Source organism: Hevea brasiliensis, chromosome 9 (genome assembly GCF_030052815.1).
Source record: "Hevea brasiliensis isolate MT/VB/25A 57/8 chromosome 9, ASM3005281v1, whole genome shotgun sequence".
NCBI classification, from domain to species: Eukaryota; Viridiplantae; Streptophyta; class Magnoliopsida; order Malpighiales; family Euphorbiaceae; genus Hevea; species Hevea brasiliensis.
The window spans coordinates 18,315,669-18,334,128 of NC_079501.1; the positions used below are offsets into that span (position 1 = coordinate 18,315,669).

Here is an 18,460-nt window from a genome sequence, read left to right on the forward strand (position 1 = left end):
AGATAAAGAACATTCTAATTCCAATTCGCCCACTTTATACTGGAATAACTAAAAATTTAGAATTAATTTTAAAATTACGATACTTTCAGTGGAACAAAAACAAATCACTTCCAAGTTTGTCAAACCCATCTTTCTAATAACTCTATAATCATCTTTAGTATTCGAAGCCACAAATTGAACCAGCATCCCATTTCTTACAGTGGAGAACATATAGGCTTAAGAGATAAGCAGTTGATACTTCGTTTTCAATGAGAACGGTGTTCCTTGGCTGTACAAAATGGCAAAGACCTCCAAGGACAAGATTCTATTTACAAGTAATTTGTAAGAAACCTGGACTCCATCCGCTCCTTGGAATAGGAACCAAAAACAAAAGGATAATAAATTAAAAAGTTAAATACCATGAGAACATCCTCAACAGCTACTCATCTTGGAGCTGCTCCAATTCCTCTGAAGCCACGCTTAATGCATGAAGGGCCATTTTCTTAACCTGTTCCATAAAGCAAAGTATCAGACACCTTTCATCACAACCTGAATACAAATTCATTACAACAGAATTGCATATCAACCACGATGGAAGGGGGGAAAAATTGAAAGGCATCATCATTATCAACTGAACTTCCATATCAGATAGATTTTATACAATGATTTACATGCATTTGAACTCTTCTGCTCACTCAAGAAACTTCTATGTTATGTTATGCTTCTTTTTCACAAATATTCTTTCATTATTTAACCAGTTATTTGTTCAATTTTTTGTTTTCTTATTTACTTTAAACTCCTTTGAGATTGAACAATAATCAGAGATGATTCTTCACTAAAAATATAAGCATGCATGCTTGATTTATCCTCTAAACAATCCATGTTCATAGATCATGTCTCTTATCTGACACTCAGAAGCAGCTGGCCTATTTCATCTGCAAGCAATACAACATCCTTGATAGCTACAATACGCAATCAGCATCTTACAAACTGATCACAACATGGTATGATAATTGTCATATTGCCAGAAACCACCAACTTCAGAATGATTGTCAAAAAAATAGATGAGAAAAGTTATTGGACATGAAAATCAGCTCAAAAAAAATCTCATAACCCATTGCCGGAAGTTCTTACAACCTTAAATCAAATTGTTATATGGGAGCTGCTATTAAATGGCTGAGGCCACAAATCAATTAAGACAATTTTTAGCGTCCTAAAATGCCCCCGTTTGATTTTCATTGCTTCCCTTGCTCGTCTGAAATTTCTGCCAACCAACCTTAGAAGTGGCTAAGCACGTCAGCCAACCTTGCTAACAATTCCCATTCAGTACGAATGAGAATTGATGAGAAATGAATGAACTCCAATGTCCATGTTTGGCATCGAGTTTCTTGTGGAGGAGTGCTTGACAACTGATTTGGATACAGCAAAATCTCAATGGCAGGAAGTGTGCTACCTTCCATGCCATAGGCTAGGAAGCATCACATGCTCACGAAAGGCTTTACAATGCCAATCTTTATGAGCTAATTGCCCCACACATGGTTTAGGTCACTTGGGCTAGCATGCATTGGATGGTTATTGCCTATTCAGCTACTAGACCCATCGTCACTATTTCATCTATCAAATTGTTGAAACAAGTTTTTCTAGTTGTACGTCTCGAGAAATTTCCAGGATACTAGCATTGAACAGCCTTTTACTAAAGAGACAAATGCTTCTCTTTTGTTAGATAAGAACCTTCCTATATTCAAATAGAAGATACCATACTGCACCATAGGGTTTTCCAAGACCAATAGCACAAAGAAAATTGTCTTTCATAATGTCTTGAATCATTTAAAAATTGCATGTGAATCTCACTTCCAGATTTTTCTATTTTTTTTTTTTCTCTTTTTTCTTTTCACTTTTGGGCATTCAATGGTGGAACTCCTTACCACATTGAAATTATAAATAAAAGCCATGCAACAAGCATCTCCAACAGATCAGGTTATAGGCCTTTTGCTTATGGATTTAAGGATATCAAGATCTAGCATCAAGCCTTCAGCTGAAACAACAAAAGCCAAGAACACCACACAAAAAGGAGCACTTCCTCACATTAACATAAAGATTCACACAAAAAGAACCTCCATGAATTGGCTTATATGATTTAAATGCTCCATTTTTTGTGTCAATTACAAATTAATGACAAAATAACCAAGGTAAGGCTATATTAGCTTTGTAGTTATTTGCATGAAGGTTCCTAGGTGCATTGAAAAGACCAAAGAGCATCACAAGCCACTCAAATAATGCTTCTAAAGTTTTAAAGGCTGTTTCCATTTGCTTCCAAGCTCTATGGTAGCGAATTCTTAAGCCTATCTTGCAGAATACAACTGAGCCAAGCAGCTGGATCGACATTTCATTTAGCCCTAATGTGAAGGAGGCTAAAAAACTCATATTGATCTTTTCAATTTGAAGGCTGTACTAAAACATCATCCATGACAGCATGACCTATCATTTTATAAGCACAAATAAAGCAGGAAAAACACAGGTGTTATTAATCAAATTCTAGCTGTTAACATTGCAAACACTAATCATTCTTCAGCTCCAATTCAAACGCTTATGGAGAGTAACAAATTCATAAAGTTGAGAAGGTAAGCGAATAAAAGGAGAAAGCAATAAAGATCATGTAGATACCCAAAGGGATCCTTACAGTCTAAACAACTAGAAAGCTCCTCAACTTCAAGCAGAACTTGAAATGGTATATGCCAAATTTTTCTTCTAGGGTGCTAAACTAAGGGTAGCGAAGAGAAACTACTATCCACAAAATTTTTAAAATTCTACTGTCTTGAGTACAATTATTTGAAGCCCTTTCATATTAAAGACCCCAAACAAATTACATAGATTAGGGAAAACTTCAAGATAGACGGTTAGACAAGAAAATGAATCACCTTCACCTTCAGAGAACATAAATAAACAAAATAAAACCATGGCACTTGCAAAGACCTTCCAGAGCAAGCATTAGCGATCAACATACCTCAAGTTTGTCTTCCTTAGACCTGTGGTTATGGGGAAGAGTGCGGAATTCATCAGTCAAAAGGCCACACTCAGGGATATTTTCAGGAGAAACAAAGTCAAGCGCAACCTTTATGCATGACTGCAAGTGATAAAAAAGAAATAATAATATTGAGACATCAAAAAATGCACAGCACAAAGTACATAAATCTTAAAAGAAACTGTATAAGCACATGAAGATAAGGATAATTTGGCATGTTCATACTGTACACAAGAAAGATCACATGACGAACCCATTGACTAGATATGATTAGAAAACTGGTAAAAAAAATCAAAACAAATTAGATACTTAACCTATGCATCTCAATTACACTAAATATTTTTAAATAAGAGCAGACAAAACATACCTTTGAAAATGTTTGCAAACTTTCATCAGAAACAATTTCGAGTCCATGCATAACATGTAAGTTCCAACTTTTGTCAGATTAATTTAGAAAAGGAAATGAAATTTAGGTATTAATTCCATTGAATTACTAATATGAGTCCCAAACTACTCTATGATGCAGAACCAATCGAAAAATCATAGGGAAAAGAACAAAACTCTAAAAATTTTATTTAATTCTTAATTGTCAATAATAATCATAATAAGCTCTCTAGGTATTTAAAGACTAATAATTAGTACTACCACTATTAGGATTAGGTATACCAAAATAAGAAAAACTAAACCAACACTAATTAAGAAATCTAAAGCAACACAAAATCCTAAATAAATAGAATACTACTTAATTAGATTTCCAAAATAATAATAGAATTCTGAAACTTCCTAATACTAAAAAATCTAAATTAAAGATCTTAATTTTACAATTAAAGTTTAAATAAAAATAATTCCTAAATTGAATCTTCCTTGCCTGCATCACCCTATCATTTCACCTGTGTCCCTATCTACCTGTGAATTCTCCATGTGCCAAAGTTAAGCAATACCAAAAGTGATACAAATTTGTTAACATGTAGTGCAACACTTTTGACATGGAAAATGCTTCATACTAACGTTTTTCATCATCTAAATTACTCCACCTGAAATGACATCATTTTATTCATTACAATCCCCATCTGCGAATGAATTTTTAGCACAGAAAGCTAACATGTATCAATGCCTATGTGCCACATACGCTGCATAAAGAACTTACATAAAATTTGCGACATGTTGCATTACCCTTATGCTATTTTATTTTAATAATATAAGCATATGTTATGTTTCTTTGACGGAATGAAATCTTGTGATTGAATCCTCACACACCTTGTCACCTCCAATAAAAAAATTTAAAACTAAAAGGGGAAGGGGAGACCTTATCTAAGTCAGACTTAACAATTTGTACCTCATTTAACATAATAGATAAAAGTTGTAACTCATATTAACCAAAACAAAGATTTAAGCCATTCTCGCAAGTCAGTACAATGGCCCTTGATCCCTTGTCCCATTCAGTGAACATTTGTGTTACGGAATAGGAATTTGATGTATAGCATTAGTAGGAGTCTGATTTGTAGGGATAGTTTTTGTATATCTTCCCAACTAGTTAGGAATCCTGTTATATATATATATATATATATATATATATATATATATATATATATATATAATCATTATTCAAAAAAATAGAAAATTTCCTTACATTCTCTACATGGTATCAGAGCCACGTAGGAGAAGAAATTTGTTTTGGGTTCTCCGTTATTTTTTAGTCTCTGTTTCTCAAATCCAATACTGTGGAATTTAGTCACCTAGATAGAGTGACAATTGAATCTCACCACCCACCCAGGAAGCAAGCTTGACCACCGGCAACTCTACCCACCAAGTATGGCTGCCGTCAGACTGGCTAGTGAAGCTCACGCGCCAGTTCATTTGTAGGACTTTGTTTTATAGATGGAGTCTGATTGGTAGGGATAGTTTATCTTCCCAACTAGTTAGGGAGTCCGATTTGTAGGGACAGTTTATCTTCCCAACTAGTTAGGGAGTATTGTGCGCGCCTCCCTAACTAGTCGTATATATATTACTATACATCTGTAATCATTAGGTTAGAGGATAGAAAGAAAAGAAGAGGTAGACCTAAACTGACTTGGAGGAGAGTAGTACAACATGACCTAAAAGCATTACACATTTCTGAGGATTTAACCCAAAATCGTTTAGAATGGAGAAAGAAAATCCATATAGCCAACCCCAAATTCTTGGGATAAAGGCTTAGTTGAGTTGAGTTGTAATCATTATAAAAAAAAAAAAAAGAATTTTATCCCTACATTCTCTACAATTTGCATTTAGTGATTGTTGTCTGGAGTATGGACTCAAACCTACAACCTTAAGGTAGCAACACCAAGGCCATTACAATTCACACAAGAAATTGGACCTTTATGGTAATGGATCACTACAAAATTGAACTCCAATTGCAAAGTAGCATTATGTAGACTAGTGTAAAGATATATCCCTAGATGTATATACCTTAAGATTTCTTATCCCTAGATGTAAATACCTTAAGATTTCTTACTTGATGGGGACATCCAGCAGGTATAAAAACTGCCTCTCCAAGATTCTGCACAAAACTCCATGGCTCAACTCCTGCACAAAAGCCTTCTCATGTTTACGGGTAAAATGAAGAAAAGTAATCAAATCCATGCAAACAACATTAAAAAAAAGAACTAACCAAACTCCTCCTTCAGCTTCCTTTTATGATTTGTATTCAGGTAGAAAGTTTGATCATGAATAGGGTGGACAACCTACAGGGATAAACAAGTCAGACAGCTTTATAGAAATAAACAAATGATCATATATAAAGGCTTCTCAAATCTGTAATTCTAATCAAGCAATAAACAGAACATTTACAACTCGATGACTGCACCTCTCAACCAAAGAAAGGAAAAAGGTACAGGGGAGAAAAGGAGGAAGAGAAAATAGGACTCCACTCTTCTTATTTGCTGTCCTCTCTCTTTTTCCCACATTAGTCAGGATTACGAAAGATTTAATCCAAAGACATAAGCCAATCCCACGACAACCTTTGGCTTTTACCTTAAGCTCTTCCTCCTTCAAAAATTAACAACTGGTGTGATTTACAACAAAATATCAATCTACAGCCATTTGAAGAAAAGATTGCATTTATACAAAGAAGGCTACCCCTTTGCTTTTAGCTAACAAGTCATAACTTTCTATTTTCTTTCCCTTCATATGAATTGAAAATAAAGTCTACGCCAACCCCAACCATGATATTTGGGCTAAAGGGCATGAGCATTTATAAGTCATACTAGCTGCAATGATACAAAATAGATTTTTTTTTTTCAATCACTAGCTCTATCTATCCACAAACTTGCTAGCGTTCAGATCTATAATTCTTCAACCATTACTTAAGTTAAAACCTTAAAGCTTCTGTAGATTAACAGAATTAACCATGGGGTAACAGAGGAATGGCTATACATCTAGATTTTATGCCAAACCAAGGAATGCCTATTTCCTTTAAACATCCTTCATTAATCAGTAGACATCAATGTTTTCACTCAACGTTCTCAATCAAAAAGCCACCTCACATTTTTATGAAAATTGTGTTCAATATGATATCCAAAATCAAGTAACATATTCAAGAGTCAAATCAAGGTCCAGGGTTAATTAGTCCTAATCTGAGCATTTTTGCATGATGGGGCTACACTCGGGACTCAAAACCTATACCCTTGTAGTTGGAATTCCAAACATACACCATGCAGTTGCAAGCGTAAGACTTTTAAAACCATTACACCAAGCAGTGACCGCTCAAAAGTCAAGCCCAGGATTTCGCTCGAGATACAAGTTGGTGGAACCAGAAAAAAGAAAAAGGCCTTCAAGAGTCAAGTCAGATAGAAGTACAATATACAGCCTTCCACCAAAGAAGTCTGAAGAAACATATTTCAGTCAGTTTTACAAATTATACATAGTCAGATGTGAAAAGCACATTTGCAACATATTAAACATCCACATAACTCCACAAAAACAATTCTAGCAGACTACCAAAGATACTTTTTAATCATTAAACTTAAGGACATCCTTTCCTTAAAAATCTCTCATCGAATCTACAATAAGCACAAATCCATCTATCAATCATGTGAAAAGAGGTATAATCTTTTTTTTTTTTTTTTTGAAAAAAAAAATGCTTGTATAAAATAATTAATTGAAAGCCAAACCCACTCCCAAGACCCAAGGAAAGTGAGGAAGGGGGGAGAGAGAGAGAGAGAGAGGGAGAGAGAGAGAGAGGGATAAACCTAAGATAAGTCTCTGTCTCCCAATATAGAACCAAAAAAATCAATCATAAAAATACAGGCTACAAATATGCAGATCCCAAAAAATTTTTAATTCAAGCAGCAATGTGATTACCTGGTCTACCCGAGAGCAATTAGTGTGTCTGAATTCCCTATGGTGTTTCTTTAGGTATTCTTGGAGCTTAGATACATCTTGTCTCCGAAAAATATCCCATAATGCACCACCCTCTGATGCTTTCAATCCACCTAACATTACAGGAATGCACAGTCAAAATGAAAGAACATTTACCCTAACAATGCACTTCAATACCTAGCTAATGCATATAGGAAAGCAATGCATCACTATTACCCTCTTTAATTATTTCACCATTTTCCCCTACTTCAATTTCCTGTTCTTCCTCCAATTGAATGGCTTTTGACAATATTTTCAACTTAGATTTAAAGCCCTTTTTTGATTTCAAACCATTTGTTCTTCTACCATGAGTTTCTCTCCCATCTTTTGTAGCTTCCCTCAATGGATCGGGGTCAATTTTCTTTTCTAATGTCAGACAAGAAAATCCACATGTTTCATGACCTTTGACATCTTGCAGTTTGTCAAAGCTGTTATCTTCCCCTGCAAAGTTTTCAGTATCAGTGACCACAGCAGAGTAACCTTTCTCCTTATGTCTAAGGCCTAATGTGTCACAACAATCGCTATCAACTCTTGTCACATCTGGATCCTCTGTTTCCTTGCAGCTTGCAGGGAGTTCAGCAAATTCAGAAGACAAAACAGAAGTATATTCACCGGTTTCAGTTCTATTGTCTGAGGGATTTGCATTCTCAGATGCAGCAGAGGCAATGGCACTCTCACTTTGCTTTTCATAAACATCACAGTGAAAAGTATGATCCTCAGGCTCTATACAGAATCTGGCATTTTCCAAACCTAAGAGTGAACCTTCATCATGTAATGCAATCTTATCTTGTTGTGAACTGACCTTCTCTTTCATGTCCAAGTGGTCCTCAACATTTTGAAGATCCAAATCTATATCACCAAAATGCTCCCCTTGATCATGGGCAGCGTGGATAGTTCTCAATGTTTCTATTTCAGTGAGCTGATGCGGAGGAATGGTAACTTCAGCAGCATGCATTAAAATATTCACCTGAAATATGTAACACCAACCAAAGGTGAACCAAATATTCAAAATGCAAGTGATGGAATTGCCATAGGTAGAAGTACAGAGCACTAATTTAAACTCAAGAATTGATATTGTAACAAATCAGTATCAATTTCACTGTCTATCATAAAATGGTATAACCCTTTAACTGCTTCAAACTAATGTCAAAGGATACTTCTACTTTCCCACTCTTGGGGAAGATCAAGTTCATCAACATTCATAGACAAGAAATCAACATCTGATATCAAGGACCATTATTGCACCACTTATTCACTTGAGAACATTTCAACCATTAAAAACCATACTCATCCATTGATGGTAATCAAATTACATCTTTTGATCCCAGCCAAATTAATCAAATCATTTTCCAGATGGCTGCAAAAACAACCACCAAATTTTGAATCCAAACTCCCTTTAGCAGATTTAATGCAAATAAATATAAAATATGCAGAATGTTGCACAAAAAGAACACGCTATATGTGCAAAATATAGACATGGGAGCACATGCATGCATGCCCAAAGCCCTAGGCACAAACAAAATTAAATTTCTTACATAAAAAAGGGCGTAGCAACACTCTAGCATTTCCTTTTTTCTTTTTGGCCAGAAGCGCTTGAACTGATATCATTATTAAGAAGAAACTAATTAGGTATAAAAACAGATTTGAATACATTTTGGCTCTGCCATGTTTGTTCTACTTCTCATAAATCTAATCATTTCTCACACAGTTAAAATTGAAAGCATAGGAAGTAAGCATACTGCATCCGACATGTCGCAGTGAAGCTTGGTCACAGAATCTCCACGTCCAAGCTCTTCAGCAAATCCATAAGCTATATAAGTTTTTGGTCCCAAGTCTGGTTTCAGTATATTTGAGGGCACCTTTGCAGCAACATTCAGAATGCCAGAGTGAGGATCTGTATACTCTAAATATGGCAAGGCACTGATAAATTCCATATTATGGCGCGGTAAGCACTCTCCAAAGAGATTAGATGGAGGCCAATCTTTAAGCTTGAGCATCTCAGGCCATAAGTTAGAGTGAGCGCGACCATCTGAATACCCTTTAAAAAATTGGCGAATATTTATCTCAACCTGCAGTTACACCAAGCATTCAGAATTATTACCGAACTGGAAAGCATAGAAAGACTCTGTAGAAACACCAATAGGACAACCGTCTTCACTATTCCACCACCATCTTTTCTTCCATTTGCAAATATAAATATAAATATTCAATAAGTTTCGATGCACAGCGAAAAAATATTAACCACCACCCAAAGAAAATTCCAAAACTGAGCATGCAAATAGGTGGGTGGGGGAGGAGGGGGAGGGAAAGTGAACCATGCAAAAATATATAGGGGGCCATTTACAATATCTATCACAGTTATCCTGACAATATTCAGAAGTCTATTGGTAAATCGGGCTTCCGGCACTTCCTTTCTATGTCATTGATATATCATGAAGCCATGGAAAAAGGGAATTACTTGCAAAAGCTAAATGCAATTTCAGATTGTATAGAATAAAGAATGAGAAGGTCGGATGCAATGGATGAGATGAAAACAACCAACACTCTAATTAGGTGAGAGGGGTGGACTGGCGGAGGGTCCTTCATATGTTTCAATATTGCAAGATGAATTTACTTTGGGCATCTCATTGATTGAGCATAGTGGTAAATTTTATGAAGTACAATATTATGTTTCTTTTTTCCTTCACAATGCAAAACCAGTTTCTTTTCTCTTGTTAAGTGTTAAACCAAAAAATGAAAATAAACATTAGGTTACTTTGCAAGTGATTCTTTCCCAAATATTCATTCCTCTCCAGTCCTTCCTACTTATTTTCCATCCTTCCAACAAAAGAGACTATTCTCATAACGTTATTTTGTAGGTTGATTCAATATCAGTATAGTGTTAGACACCGTTTGTTCCACGGAAAATAACTTATATATGAAAAATATTTTTTAAAAAATTATTTTTCACGAAAATATTTTTCGTCATTTGGTTACAATGTTAAATAAATTATATGTGTTTATTTCATGTATGTATAAGTATTTTCATATTTTAATAACATTATAAACAGAAAATGATTTATTTTTTTAAAACATGAAAGTCATTTTCCTTAAAAATAACTTAAATTTTCCCTTTGACTAGAAAAATATTTTCCGTTTATCAATTTTACTAAGTGTCCTAAACACTAGAAAATGCAAAAAATATTTTCCAACAAAATATTTTATGTGAAACAAATGGAGCCTTAAAGTTGTTTTCAGTTTCAACTTATAATTTATATTTTATGGACAAATTTGTATGCATGGCCACATTAGAAAAATCATAATTTTTGCAGTTTCATATAAAAAAGGAGAACTTTTTAGTAATCCAGAGAACTTTAGGATTCTCCAGCATATTCTCTCTAATGTCTAGTTTCATGTTTAGGATCCTAATGGGACAATAAAGAATTTACAAGCCCATACAAGCAGTCAAGCACCTATTTGATCTAACTATTTTATCAGACTTTTTGGATATAGAACTTTATGACTTTTAGTTAGAATGGATTCACAAGGGTGATTTCTCTGTTCTCATTCTCTCTCTAAGATGGCCTTATTCACCTTATTTTTGCTCTGTTCATCTTTTTCTTCTAGCTCTCTCCAAATTATACAGCTATTATCATGAGCACTGTTTACAGAATGATGGCAAACACTAAAAGTCCTAGTTTCTGAAGCATCAAACACACCAAACCACTCCAAGTGAAAATTGCAACATATTCGGTCCTAGTCCAAGTTACCTGATATGCAAATTTCCAATGCAGGTAAAACAAAATAAATGAATAAATAAATAACAAAATTTAGCAAGGTATGCAACACAATGAGGGTAGATTTCCATTATGGTAGATGCTCAAACTTTACCCAAGAATATATCTACAGAAAAATGTAAATAAAGATGCAACTGTAATATATGTCATAAAGTAATATTAAGATCGAGAGATTTTATGGTTTCCAGCCCCTTATCTTATTTAGTTGGCTCATTAGTCTACATTCCAATATCATAAATTATAAGACTGTACTACTCATATCACATCTCCTTCATACATATGGATCAGAATCTGCACATTGCACTCCCAATTTCCTAATTGCTAATGATCCATATATTTTACATAATTATCCAAACAGTAATTTGCTAGCAAATTATGCTCACTTGTTCCTACCCTTTCTTCACCAATTAATTCAAAGTGAGAGACCATAATTTTAGGTTGCCACACAGAATTCCAACAACCATAAACTATATAAGTTCAGCCACTATTCAGCCATTCATTCACCCTCAAAAATCAAAATGATCAACCACAGTTAAATTTCCAAAACATAAACTCCTCTCCCTCTTCAAATCCAAAAAAATCTCCAATTTTATAAACAGTTTTTCTAATGAGTGCAACATTGCACTTGTTAAGATTCATTAAATATGCTTATCTATTACTAATTTTGTATTGGGAATTATCAATATTACATAGAAATGTGCAATATCTCATAGAAAAGGGTGATATATCACATAGAAATATAATTTTTTATGTTACCAATTCAAAATTAGTAATAAATAATATATTTAATGAACCTTAACAAGTGCAATATTGCACTCATTAGAAAAACTGTTTTGTAAAACCCTAATATGGTACAAATACATAACGGCAGATTAAAGCAATTGTCTTCGGTCTTTAAAATGTCCAAGCTCAAGTACAACTCTGAAAACAACAGTCTCAAAGACGCTCGGTCTTTCTATCTTCACAAGTCAGTGATTCACCCAACATCACATTCAACTGAAAAACATCACCTTGAACTTAGTAAGAAATGTAATATTTCATCTGCATTAGTTATTAGTCATATTTCCATTTTGATGCATTGTAAGACAAACCCCCTATGATAAAGTAAAGGTGCTTAAAAGCTTACACAATTGTAGCCACCATAAAAATTTCAAATAGAACAAAGAAGCCTGCAACACAAATTAGAACTTATGCCAGTACAGATGGCATATTTCTTTTGCTTATTTTTTACTATTTTGTAGTCTCACCAGAAAAAGAAGATTTAAGGAGAGGAAAAAAAAAAAAAAAAAACCACACAAGCACACACAGAGAGATAATTGTATGATAATCGAGTATGGACATGACGACATTGACAATGGCAAAAGTAACTGAAGCCTTACCTCACACCAGTCAAGACAATCAATTGCTTTCACCACCAAATCTGAAGAACCAGCATATGTTATCTCACAAATTGCACGGCACATAACCATTGGCTCCCAGCTCAAGCCAGAGGTTAAATTGAGAACTTCTCTGACAATCACGGGTTCTCCCCTAATCCAATGTGCCTGGAAATGGTCCAGATCCCCCTGTTGGATATCAATAGCTGAGGGGCAGTACAGATAGTTGTCTCTAGAATCTTTTCGAGAGGCAACATTCCGCAAATTCTTATTACTGGATTTGATATCACCATTTGATCTAGAACATTGACAGCGTTCCCTAGAATATTTTGGCACATCACTAAGTTTATGGATTTTAAGTAACTTGTTTACTTTATCCTTCAATTCTAAAACCCAACCATCTGGAAAAATGCTCCTTAGCTCCAAACGGTGATGTCCACATCCACCCAAGTTTTTTGGTGGACAAGGGATGTCACCATTTTCCTTTGCTTTCCACTCAGATATCGCCCTCCTACAATGTTCCAAATCTGACTTAATTCTGCTATAAGATTTGCTCTCTTCTGAAGATGTTGGATCAGGTTCTCCAGCATGTAAGCAAGCCTTCTGCCGGTCCCAATATTCAACCAACATTTCATCTCCACCTCGCAAGCAGCCATCACGAATTTCACGACAGCAAGTAAGGCAAAGATCATATGAACAATTTGGGCAACTCCTATGGAAATCAACTATAGAAGTTGAACAGTTATTGCTGAAATAAAGTAGAACATTGGTAAATCCTTGCCAATTTAGAAAATCAAAAAAATAAAATTAAAATTGTATTAAGCAGAGATCATACCAATATGAACGCTCATCACTATGACAAACAGCCTGCTGCAACTCTAGCTCTGACAAAGACAACCCTATGCAAAGTTTCATGTTTTTTACAAACAATGAGAACAATGAAGCTTAATTTAGCTACATATAAAAATTCATCTTGTAGAAATACCCATAGGCATATTTGTATTGGTACTTCCTTCACTTCTAGGCATGGACTAGGTTTGATAAATGCAGTTAATGACTCCAACCAAAATTAACCTTGTTATTTTGGTATGCAACACTAACACCAAAAGTGAACAAAATAGTGAAGGCCTAATATCACTGTGCCAATATTTACAAGGTCCTTATACAACATAATTCATGAAAAACGATGCTATTAGCTAATACCTTGAATATTTGCTTCCATCTCTTTTTCCATCATTTGAGCACAATTAAACTGACTCAGGAAGGGACACAGAACATGTATGAGATACTTCAAGTGCTTGACCTTTTCATCTCTATTTACTGGCATTCCTGAACTTTTGGCATCCTAAAAGGAATCATGAAGAAAACAACTCTTATAATTTGAGGAAAAAAAAATAAATGTAGAGAGAGCACAAAAGCCACGACACCAACATTAATTGTTTCAGTTCTTTGCAAACACGCTTTGCAATTGCAATGTCCCAGACAAAATGGGCAGGCCTCTGCCAATGCTTCCTCTGACATTTTAGGATACCTAAACAACAAAAGGCAAATTTAAATATTTAATGTGAACTATAATTTACATGGACATGCATTATAATGAGCTTAAAAGAAACTAACATATAGGTTAACATTATAAATGAAGTAAATGAATATACTCAGGCAAAATTAACTAGTCAATAGGATTTGAGATAAATGTGCAGAGTATATTCATAATTGCTTTTATTTAGCAAAACCAAAGCTCACAAACAAGAAAATTGATAATTAGACTTCCTAATTTTTATTTTGGGATGCGCTTTCCATAGACTCTAAGAAATTAGGGAGTAGTTCATGCATCTAATAGGAGAATAATGGTTGATAGATCACTCTGTATTCACAATTTACAGTGAATCTTCATGCAATTACATACATTAAGGGTGTGTCCACCAGCTAGCAGATGCATTTGGGCTGTAGGAAAAAAATCTAAATGCAACCTTCAAAGCTTAGTTTTTTATGGTTTAGAAACTTGGTACAATATGCTAGTGATTGATCAGAATAACCGGTCAAATCTACAGTCACAGAGAAGAATGGAACACCATGAACTGTGTAATAGCTCAGCAAAAAAGCACATTTGAAGCCTTTTCTAGTCTAGATATGCAAAGAATATCAGTTTAAGTCGTTTATACTTTATACAATACTTTTTCCTTCTTTCACAATATACCAAGTGCCAGGCTTTTTGGATTTGAAATAAGATAAATCCTTTCCAGCCACAAAAGAGATACTTCTATCAGCAGCAGTTCCATTTTGCACATAGAAAACTTTATAAATACAGAACAAATAGAATATAATGGAAATAGAATGTGAAAATCATGAACATGTAATAAAGAAGCAATTCATTAGGAACTTAATTGAAGTCCCAAAACCAATGACAATGGATAACAGAAAAGATCCTAATGATAAGACAACACTGGCTTGGAGCAAAAATATTTAAACATTCCAAAGAGCAAGATGTACAAGTTACCATCTCCTAATGCAAGAGGAACAATAGCATTTATCGTTGCATTTTCGGCACATAACCACCTTTCTATCACTCTTCCGGCATTGATGGCATGATGAATAATTAACTTCCTCCTTAAGATCGGCTTTGGCAAGATTCTTTGCACAAGAAAATATTAAAAATAAATTAATAGTACCATTTCAAATAAAATAAAACAATTGCTGAGTAAATAAATAGTCAAAACTGAAGGCTGACCCACAATGGTATCACTACTACTACGTTTCCTTTTGGTTCCACTTGTAATCAACTGTTGCTGAAAAAAATTGTCCACAACATTATCAAGCTCCTTCTCCCATTTGAACAGTTTCCTTAGCTTCTCTTTACTCCTAGCTTTCCTATCCAACAATTTCACTCCTTCACTCTTGTTCTTCTGTTTCTTCTCCTTAATCTCTACACCATTCCCTTTTTTCCCCTTCTGCTCCTTCGAAGCCTCAACCTCACCTAGCTTCGTCTTCTTTTTTAATAAACTCTTTTTCTTCTTTTCCTCCTCAGAAATCACCTCTTCGTCTTCGTCTTCTTCTTTAGGCCTCTCTGCCGCACTACTCTCCTTCTTCAAAATACCAAATTTGGCATCCACACTCTTCCCTTTATTCACCGATGTCACCCCAGACTTCTCTTCAAGTATCAATTTCTTCCTCTGCCTCTTCGCCGCAATAACGTCCTCTTCTTCTTCCGCTTCATAATCTTCACGGCGACGCCTCTTCGCAGCAACAGAAAATCCGCTGCTTTGAGCCTTATTTACATCTTCCCTTCCCTTCTGCCTCTTCTTCTTCTCCTTCCTCGACTTGTGGACGTTTTGGAGGTAATGGAGCTCACAACACATCTTGTCCTGGATCCTCCAGCGGTTGCAACGCCAGCCCTTGCCGTCATTACGGTTGCATCGCAACTTGTCTGGTGGTTCTATAAACGGCGTCGTACCACCGTCATTCCAACAAGAACAGCAGTCCAGTACCTGACCAGATTTTACCGCTCTGTACATTGCTCCGGTTTTACCCTAAGCCAACCTTTCACTTTCACCTTTGGCATCTGGTAATTCTACTTTTACTTTTTTGGGCTCTCTCTCTAGGCGTATTATAATTTATTATTTCATAGTGACCGGCTCATCGTCGGCCATGGAGTGCAGTGCACTGTAATTTTTTCTACGGTCGAAGGCGATTGACATGCCATTTTGTACAGAGAATTTACAAAAATCCCATAATATTTAGCAAAATTAACATTGTACTCATTTAAAGTTTACATTTGCATTTTTTGATTTTGAAGAGGTAAAATTAAATAATTTTAAAATTAAAAAATATATATATATATATGTTTACACTTTAATTATTTTATTATATTTTAATATTTATTTTTATTTATTATAAATTTTAAAAAATAATTTTACATAAAAATTCAATAATTAAACATTTAATGTAAAATTTTAGAGTTTATGATACTTTATAAAGAATTAGAGTATTATGAAATGAAATATTAAATACAACCTAATTCGTTTTAAAAAAAAGGGGGCTAAAATTAATTTTGTTAAATTTTAGGGGTTTTTTATAATTTATTCTTGTAATAAAAACAAACGATTTTTTTTTTAAATGCAGAATTAAAAAACCACTTACAATTAGCAAAAATAAAATTGAGTGTTTAAAAAAATAAATTAAATATTTTTTAATATTTTAATCTATAATATACAAGGCATGAAATTCAATATGAACTATAATCCATGCATAATATTATCCAAAATAAACTTTTCAACATAATTAGATTATAAAATTTTTTTCTCAATTGAGTTAATTTATGACAAAAGATAATAAACAATTAAATTTTTATTTTTAAAAAATAAATTATTTTTTAAAAATAAATATATATATATATATAATTAAAATCATTTTAAAAAAAAATTCAACAAATCAAATTCTAGAAAAAAGCTGTTTCTGAATCAAAAATAAATATCAAAACCCTAATCCTCCTCCTACAGCCAGCATCGTTGTTTTAAATTTTAGTAACTGACCAGATGCTTGTGAGATCACACGCTACGTATAAAAAAAAAATAATAACTAAAATAGTATTCATTATGGAGAATAAAATGAAATAATAAATGCATTATAATAAATGAAGCGTGCCAACAGCCATCCACAAATTACAATAGTTAACAAATTATAACAAATCCTTTTTCCGGGAGGGAAAAAAATTCTGTTCATTCATCTCTCAATTAATTTTTTTAATTTTTTAATTTACTTATTATATAAGATTTATTTAATTTAACTTTTAAATGTAGTTAATAGCTATTGATAATAGTTGACAAATGATAATTAATTGTAATTGATTTGTTTTAAATATTTAATAAAGTCATATTTAATTGTTATTATTAATATATAAAATAATTAATAATTATTATTATATTATTTATTTTATTATAAAATAAATATATAATTATTAATTTATTATGCCATATAATTTATTTGGTTGTTAAAATAAACATATAGCTATCAACTTATTATATTATATTATAGCATTTATTTTATTATTGAAACATTTAAATTAATAATAAATAATCTAAAAAATTATAATTTAATAACCTAAGAAGAAATAAAAATAAAATAAAATTATGATTCTATTTCATATTGAGACTCAAAATTAAAAAAAATATATATGAGAGTTTATTAGATATATTTTTATAAAAAATAAAATATTATTTTTATATACATCAAAAATATTTTATAATCTTCGAAAATATATATATATATATCTAGTCCCTTTCCTTTGGACAAAAACTTCATAAAATGTGAATAACAACAAATTTAAAACATTATTTTATATATATATAAACCAAATGACCTGGCTGCCTCCGAACAAAGGGGGCGAGCCGTCACATATGGCTTCCCTCTCACTAAGGGGGCGAGCCATCGCATACTAACACTGACCCTTGTGAACTTATTCAATGCTACAAAGGATACAATACCAAATACAACAATAATTAAAATTCATCAATTTATAATTTTATCATAATATTTTAATTTTAATTTTGATATCATAATAGGTGTAATTATATTTAATTTTTAAAATTAAATTTATAATTAAATATAAATGTCAAATATTTATAATAATTTGTAATTATAGTAATATTTCAATTTTAGCTAAAATTTAATTTTAGAAATTGAATATTAATTTTATTAAAAATCAGAATGTTTAACTATAATTAAAAATTATCGTAAATGTTTGACTTTTATATCTAATTATAAATTTAATTTTAAAAATAAAATATAATTACATTTAATATCAAATGTTAGAATACCAAAATAAAATTGAATCATTCGAATGAAATTACAAATTAACAAAAAGCTTTAATGTTTTTTTGTCCAATAAAAGTTAACATGAGCAATTTGCAGCA

The 18,460-nt window shown here is 33.1% G+C and overlaps 1 protein-coding gene across 3 annotated transcripts; it reads right to left on the reverse strand.

The window, feature by feature from the left end:
- Window positions 1–115: 115 nt before the first annotated feature.
- Window positions 116–16,151, reverse strand: LOC110673841 (lysine-specific demethylase JMJ26). 3 transcript variants are annotated; one of them, XM_021837060.2, is made up of 14 exons: window positions 15,284–16,151; window positions 15,049–15,182; window positions 13,983–14,082; window positions 13,755–13,896; window positions 13,387–13,450; window positions 12,555–13,299; window positions 9,139–9,468; window positions 7,577–8,366; window positions 7,343–7,473; window positions 5,652–5,724; window positions 5,481–5,566; window positions 2,984–3,103; window positions 399–487; window positions 116–304 (listed from the first exon to the last, which is right to left on the reverse strand). In XM_021837060.2, exons 1-13 carry the CDS (start codon window positions 16,061–16,063, stop codon window positions 419–421), a joined length of 3,564 nt encoding a protein of 1,187 aa, XP_021692752.2. In that variant the 5' UTR covers window positions 16,064–16,151; the 3' UTR covers window positions 116–304; window positions 399–418. The 3 variants fall into 3 exon arrangements, with proteins under 3 accessions (XP_021692752.2, XP_021692753.2, XP_021692751.2); XM_021837061.2 differs by having other exon boundaries at window positions 116–487; window positions 5,496–5,566; XM_021837059.2 differs by having other exon boundaries at window positions 116–487.
- Window positions 16,152–18,460: the final 2,309 nt, after the last annotated feature.